Source organism: Ranitomeya imitator, chromosome 2 (assembly GCF_032444005.1).
Source record: "Ranitomeya imitator isolate aRanImi1 chromosome 2, aRanImi1.pri, whole genome shotgun sequence".
Lineage (NCBI taxonomy): Eukaryota > Metazoa > Chordata > Amphibia > Anura > Dendrobatidae > Ranitomeya > Ranitomeya imitator.
The window spans coordinates 115958970-115966564 of record NC_091283.1 but is presented as its reverse complement, the minus strand read 5'-3'; the positions used below and the strand labels follow the sequence as shown (position 1 = coordinate 115966564).

General features: G+C 52.5%; 1 protein-coding gene across 6 annotated transcripts; it reads right to left on the bottom strand.

Moving 5' to 3' along the window:
- Positions 1-1337: 1337 nt before the first annotated feature.
- Positions 1338-6880, bottom strand: ELAC1 (elaC ribonuclease Z 1). Of its 6 annotated transcripts, none has more exons than XM_069747159.1 (4): positions 6804-6880; positions 5108-5311; positions 3041-3505; positions 1338-1890 (listed from the first exon to the last, which is right to left on the bottom strand). In XM_069747159.1, the coding sequence occupies exons 2-4, from the start codon at positions 5262-5264 to the stop codon at positions 1421-1423; spliced, it is 1092 nt and encodes a 363-aa protein (XP_069603260.1). In that variant the 5' UTR covers positions 5265-5311; positions 6804-6880; the 3' UTR covers positions 1338-1420. The 6 variants fall into 6 exon arrangements, with proteins under 6 accessions (XP_069603260.1, XP_069603262.1, XP_069603261.1 ...); XM_069747161.1 differs by having other exon boundaries at positions 4996-5311; positions 6804-6847; XM_069747160.1 differs by lacking the exon at positions 6804-6880 and adding an exon at positions 6646-6787.
- Between the last annotated feature and the right edge of the window lie 715 nt (positions 6881-7595).

The following is a 7595-nucleotide window of genomic DNA, read 5'->3' as shown; positions in this document are numbered from 1 at the left end:
AGCACAGCCCAGACCAGGGACAGGTGGGGAGAACAGCCCAGACCAGGGACAGGTGGGGAGCACAGCCCAGACCAGGGACAGGTGGGGAGAACAACCCAGACCAGGGACAGGTGGGGAGAACAGCCCAGACCAGGGACAGGTGGGGAGAACAGCCCAGACCAGGGACAGGTGGGGAGCACAGCCCAGACCAGGAACAGGTGGGGAGCACAGCCCAGACCAGGAACAGGTGGAGAGCACAGCCCAGACCAGGGACAGGTGGGGAGCACGGCCCAGACCAGGGACAGGTGGGGAGCACAGCCCAGACCAGGAACAGGTGGGGAGCACAGCCCAGACCAGGAACAGGTGGAGAGCACAGCCCAGACCAGGGACAGGTGGGGAGCACAGCCCAGACCAGGAACAGGTGGGGAGCACAGCCCAGACCAGGAACAGGTGGAGAGCACAGCCCAGACCAGGGACAGGTGGGGAGCACAGCCCAGACCAGGGACAGGTGGGGAGCACAGCCCAGACCAGGGACATGTGGGGAGCACGGCCCAGACCAGGGACAGGTGGGGAGCACGGCCCAGACCAGGGACAGGTGGGGAGCACGGCCCAGACCAGGGACAGGTGGGGAGCACGGCCCAGACCAGGGACAGGTGGGGAGCACAGCCCAGACCAGGGACATGTGGGGAGCACAGCCCAGACCAGGGACATGTGGGGAGCACAGCCCAGACTAGGGACATGTGGGGAGCACAGCCCAGACCAGGGACGGGTGGGGAGCACAGCCCAGAGCAGGGACAGGTGGGGAGCACAGCCCAGACCAAGGAGGGGTGGAGCACAGCCCAGACCAGGGACAGGTGGGGAGCACAGCCCAGACCAGGGACAGGTGGGGAGCACGGCCCAGACCAGGGACATGTGGGGAGCACAGCCCGGACCAGGGACGGGTGGGGAGCACGGCCCAGACCAGGGACAGGTGGGGAGCACAGCCCAGACCAGGGAGGGGTGGAGCACAGCCCAGACCAGGGACAGGTGGGGAGCACAGCCCAGACCAGGGACAGGTGGGGAGCACGGCCCAGACCAGGGACAGGTGGGGAGCACAGCCCAGACCAGGGACAGGTGGGGAGCACAGCCCAGACCAGGGACAGGTGGGGAGCACAGCCCAGACCAGGGAGGGGTGGAGCACAGCCCAGACCAGGGACAGGTGGGGAGCACAGCCCAGACCAGGGCCAGATGTGTAACAATGTTAAGAAGAATAAAGAAAGTTACTACCTCCAGGGGATACAGACTATCTCGCTGAAGACATCAGACCACACAAATAACTGGAGATGACGATAAGTAAAATCACACACCTACAATCAAAGTAATAACAGTCTGATATCTTTATGATTCACGATAATATAAATATACAGCCACTAATAAAATACATAAAATAGAAGTACGCTGCCTATGACAGCTTGTTTATTGGAATGGTAATGGTTAAAAAGTCCTCAGCTAAAATCACGTTTTGACCCATCAGGACGCTTTCTGCTTGAGTTTTCAGGGCAGTCACGTCTTCATCCCCCTCACCGGCTAACCCCGGGGGCTTGTACCTCTGACTGAAGTGAGTCAGGACCAACTTCTTGGCTCTGCACAAGTTAGCAAATTCAGCGGCCATCTTTGGAGTGCTGTGCCCGTGGTCCTTGGCTTTCTCCATCTGGCTGTCATCTAATGTAGCTTCATGAACAAGAAGGTCGGCATCCTGACAGAGCCGTGCCGCTCCTGAGGCGGCCATCCCTGAACAGTCTCCCAAGATGCAGACCTTTCTTCCAGGAACGGGGTCTCCCAATACGTCACTCGGAGATATGGTCTGACCGCTCTCAAGGGTCACAGCAGAACCAAGCTTCAGCTTTCCATACAGTGGTCCAGGCTGAACACCTGTGGAAATAAAGAAACATCACAAATCTCTAAAGGGGAACTCTGACCAAAAGCTTTTAGGTTATTTATTTTATTCCAGAGGGGACAGTTCTTTATGGGAGTATGATGGCGCCTTCCTGCCCAGTAGAGGCTAAATATTAGTGTAAATGTAACTTTGAGAGGCAAATAATCGGGAAATCATTTTAAAGTGCAACTGAGGTGGCAAATGTCTGGTGGGTGCTCCCGACACCAGCAAGTGCTCAATCTTCAGTAAATTGTGGCCTATCTGTGGGCAATTCTCTTCAGAGCTGAAATCTCACGCGTGCACCATAGAGTCCAAGAATGGGTCAAGCCTAATATTCTCCGTCCCCTAATAGATGCCATTTTCTGGCCGTATAGCAGAGTCGCTGCACATGACCAAAGCAAAGAGTACTGCGCATGCTCCATCCCGAGATCTACCGAGCATGCGCACAACTTCAGCACTGTGCACATGAACGAAGGAGCAGTCAATCAAGAGCATGGGGGCGGCACATGAAAGCCTGATCATTTTCTGGGCTCATGATGCCCATCGTTGCCACATTTACATATGGGATAACACCACGATTTGCATCTTATTAGAACTCTACCAAAAGTCACAGGTTGTGTGCACACTTCTGCTTCAGTACCCTACCCAGCACTACTATTGGTTTTGGGCCGATATCACACGTGTTTCATGTCGTGAGTACAGACTGCGATGTACGGACCGGCGATGGTTCTTGTGCTGGTCTGAACTGTCAATCTTCAGGAGCACACCGCGCCCTGGCAAACGGGTGTCCAGGAGGAAGGAAGGGGAGCAGTGCGCTCCTGAAGAAAAATAAGACAACCCCTTTATGCAACTTCCTCCAAGGCTCCTTTCTTTCTAAGCTTGAGAGAAGTGGACAGCGTGACGCTAAAAGCTGCACCCACTCCTGTCGCTCTCTGTGCTGAAGTCCACAGAAAATCCAAGTACAAGCGCTGTGGAGGAAGCTGATTCCCCATATTGTCACTAGAAGCAGTAGCGGGTGGCATCATAATCATGGCATCATAATCATGAAAGAGGCAGCTCCAGAATCAGCTCAGTCACCATAGTCCCCGCACAATAAAAATGGAGGGTGTCCCAAGTGGAAGACCCCAAACTGTGACAGCAACTTACCAAGTTCTCGTAGTTTGGTGACGTTCAGCTTCCCAGGTCGATCCTTCTCTGCAATCACAAACCCGAACGACGGGACGCGATGATAGAGCTTAAATGCCTTTACTGTGAACTGCTGGTTATCGAGGAGATGGTAGGTCCCATCAGTGGGATCAGCGGAAATAGTCTGAGTCTCCGAAGGAAGGTGGCCCCAGTCTCCAGTATATGTGGAGAAGTCTCGGAACTCTTCTGCCGGGCACTGGTCTTCTGAAGGCAACAATTCATGGACGGTGTATGAGAAAACAAGCTGAGAATGAGACACCTCCAGACTCATCCGGATAAAGGTTCTCAGACCCACAGGGCCATAGATGTCCACGTGCTGATTAGTGGGAGTAGTGCCGCACTGGAGGCTGACCGTGCAGAGGAACCCGGGGAGGCCAAACATGTGGTCACCATGGAGGTGAGTGATGAAGATCTTGGAGATTCTGCCTGCACATAATGATGAACATGTCACTCCATACGGAAAACTACTGTGGCTGGATGATAAGAAGAAAGTCAGAATAATATATATAGGGGTTGTCACTGTATTGTAGTCATCATACAGCTCCACATTATTACCCTGCAGGTCACAGGTCTGGGAGAGCTAAGGACAAGTACTGATCGATAAGGGCAGCCATATTGTCCATCACCGAGGCACAGGTCTAGATAATGAGGGATCAGGAGAGGAATTAGCTTTACTGACAAAACAAGAGGCGAGAGCCACAGGATAGGTGATAATTTGTGGATACATGGGGGTCTGACCACTAAGAACCGAACTGATCCCGAAAATTGTCCTCTAGTAACACCGCTGGAAGCGAGCGCCACCACTCTAAGCGAGCGCCACCACTTCATTCACTTTCTAAGTGACGTCCAGATACACCCAATCATGGAGTTCGGCTTTTTCAACCAGTCTGACAGAAAATTAGTGAAGCGGTGGTGAATATGAGCGGCATTTCCACTGGGACCTCACCGATTCACAGTTATCACCCGTCCTATGGATAAGTGAGAACTTCATGTGTTGGGATTAGACCTGTAAAGTGTATCTGCGCTTTTAGAAAACTTTTAACATGTCAGAGACCTGTGAGAAAAACTAATCGATGAAGGTCTGGGTGCCAAGACCCCCGCAATAATTACAATGAAGATTAACCCTACCAGTGACGGCATTCACTGGTTCTCCCTAGGTCAGCCAAATGACCGAATCGGGAAGAAATATTCCACCAATCTGGTGACCCCTGTGACTGCTCGTGGCCTCACCGCCTCTCATCTCTGTGACTGGTCTCCATCATCCAGCAGACTCCAGGCGGAATATCATGAGCAGGGAAAGGAGCAAAACTGGGTGTGATCTGCTAACAATGTGACTCGGGCCCCTGCGCCGCTCTCCTCCGAGGCTCACACACTTTCTATTATATCCACCAAGAGCGGCCCTCGGCTGAGCGTTTCTGCTCCGGCGGCTGGAGAGGGTCTCGCCACCTGGACCCCCCACTAATCAAAAGCTTCCTAAAAAAGCAAGTTCCCCCTTCACACACAGCACTAACATCACACTGGTGAATGTAATGGTGACGACGCTCTGAGGAATAAATATATCATCCAGGAAGGAACGTGAGACCCGGAGGAATCCAGAATAATCCTCCTGCGAGGCGCTGTCACTGGATCCGCAGCTGCCGTGCACCACAGAGCTGCTGACAGCCGACGTGTCTGCACACGATAACATGTAATGGGCGACAGGCGGCTCCGGCCGGGGGATTATTCTTATATTTCGCCATTAGAGATTATACATGTGATCAAAATAGCAGCTCAATAAATAACAACATCTCAGGAAATCTGCACGACCCCTCGAAATTCCTCTCTGACAACATGTGCACGTCTACTGGGGGTGTCAGCCACTAAAGGACCTCTGCGCCACCCCTTGCTGGGGTCCTAGGAAACGTAAAAGCCCTCACCCATGTATCTAGTGTTGGGACCACTATGATGATGTGGTCACACAGCTTTCCGAGGCTCCTGCACGGACTGTCTGCCGGCTATTCATCCATTGTTCTGGGGGCACATTCTTACCCGCCTTCAGGGCGCTCTTCATGAACTGAGTCTGGGTGCCCTCCCCACAATCAAATAGCCAGCAGTCCCCTTCTGTCCGGAAGACGACGGCCGATGCCCCTCTGCAGGGAGAAGGATACGCGGACCCCGTCCCCAGAAACGTGACATCCATAGACATGGCGGCCGGCACACAGCTTCACCGCCAGACAATCCGCACCCGGGAACCTGCAGACAGAAGACATGGACACAGATAAAATGGCGCTGGGTCCTGCATGTGAACAGAGCTCAGCCTGGTCTTCTCCTAGCTCTCCTCCACGAGCCGTGTCAGGCTGGTTCTCTACGGGACGAGCTGTGGATTGGAGCGGCCACGTTCACATTACAAAATAGCGCAGCAGAAAACAGGAAAAAAATCCAAAAAAGCGATTCCACCATTGTACCAGGAGCCAAGAAATCTTAGATATTTCAGTGGAGACATTTTTTTATTTTTAACTTTGCAAAAAAATAAAAATAAATACGGTAAATACATGGCGGTTTATGTCTCCAGGTTCTGAGACCGGGGAGCGCGGGGAGCTGGAGGGGGCATCGCTGACATTTTGGGGACCGTACGAGGTTTTCATCACTTCTGACGACGAGAAAAATAATTCTGACTTTTAGAGGTTTTTTTTTGTTTTTCTTTCCAGCATTTACTTTATGGGATAAATTATTTTAGATTTTCAAAGATCGATTTTTTTTGGAAAAAACATTTTAATTTGTTTGTATTTGAACAACGAGGTGGAAAGACGCAAATGTCGGGGGTCTTCATCTATTACAACGCTAATTGTCCCTTTATTGTTTGGCCCCGGACAGGTATCTGACCACCGGCGGGGAGGACTGCGGGAAATGGCAGCCTATGAGCACTGCGGAAATACACTGTGGGGGGACGCTAGGCGTCAAAACGGAGCCCACCCTACATTGCAACAGTAAAGATAGTAAACATCGCCCTGTGATCCCCTCCAGGACTCTGCTCCCCACTTCTTCTTTTGAGTGATCAGTGAGGGGGCTCCGGACCCCATTGATATGAAGGGGATAAAGGTCCGATATTTTATATACAAGAATCTTCAGCCATTTTGTGTATACAGCTCCGAGGCAGATGTGTGCGTATCCATGGTAACAGACTACAAAGCGGTCGGTGGTCTGACCCCGTAGTCATGACAGAAGAGTCACGCGGGGGCTGCTGGGTAGCCTGTAACCATGGATACGCAGACTTCTGCACTGGAGCTGTAAACAATCGATTTCCCACAATGTTGCTCCATGTTTCGCTCTCGACGCTCCGCGTGGCCCAGACCCTCATTCACAGGACTTGTGGGGGTGACAGAGGTCGGACCCCTGACGAAAGGTCACAGATGCGATGCCCCTTTATAAACGCTATTTAGGGGCTTCTCATCCCTCGGGATTCTGCTCCCCCAATACAGGACGTGTAATGGGGGCTACGGGGGTGGAGAGGAGACGCAGAAGACCGCGGCGGCCATCTACGTATCCGGGGGACACCGATCACACGACCAGGGTCAGCGGCGCCTCACCTGCTGCCTGTGGCCAGGTTTCCTCTCCCTGACAGCAAGCAGAGATAAAAAATGTATAAAGGTATATTAAAGAAGCGTCAATGTCAGGAAATCGCAGAGCAGAGAGAACCTAACAAAAGGCCGTCACTGCCCCGGGAGCACCGCAAAGCCCCCTGTACCTCAGACACGTGCAGAAAACACCCGGGGCCGGAAGGCAGACATCTTACTACTCCACTGTCAAAGCCACGGCCATTACTGCACCCACCGGAAGTCACACAGCCTGGAGAAAGGAGCACAAAGATGGCAGCGACGGAACAGCAAAAACTACAACGAATCTGTCACTGCCACCTCTGCTGGCTGAATTGCATCACTGCTCCCTCTGCTGGCTGTATTATATCACTGCGCCCTCTGCTGGCTGTATTATATAATTGCGCCCTCTGCTGGCTGTATTATATCACTGCGCCCTTTGCTGGCTGTATTATATCACTGCGCCCTCTGCTGGCTGTATTATATCACTGCTCCCTCTGCTGGCTGTCATACATCACTGCGCCCTCTGCTGGCAGTCTTATATCACTGCGCCCTCTGCTGGCTGTATTATATCACTGCTCCCTCTGCTGGCTATATTATATAATTGCGCCCTCTGCTGGCAGTCTTATATCACTGCACCCTCTGCTGGCTGTATTATATCACTGCGCCCTCTGCTGGCTGTATTATATCACTGCTCCCTCTGCTGGCTGTATTATATCACTGCTCCCTCTGCTGGCTATATTATATAATTGCGCCCTCTGCTGGCAGTCTTATATCACTGCACCCTCTGCTGGCTGTATTATATCACTGCGCCCTCTGCTGGCTGTATTATATAATTGCGCCCTCTGCTGGCAGTCTTATATCACTGCGCCCTCTGCTGGCTGTATTATATCACTGCTCCCTCTGCTGGCTATATTATATAATTGCGCCCTCTGCTGGCTGTA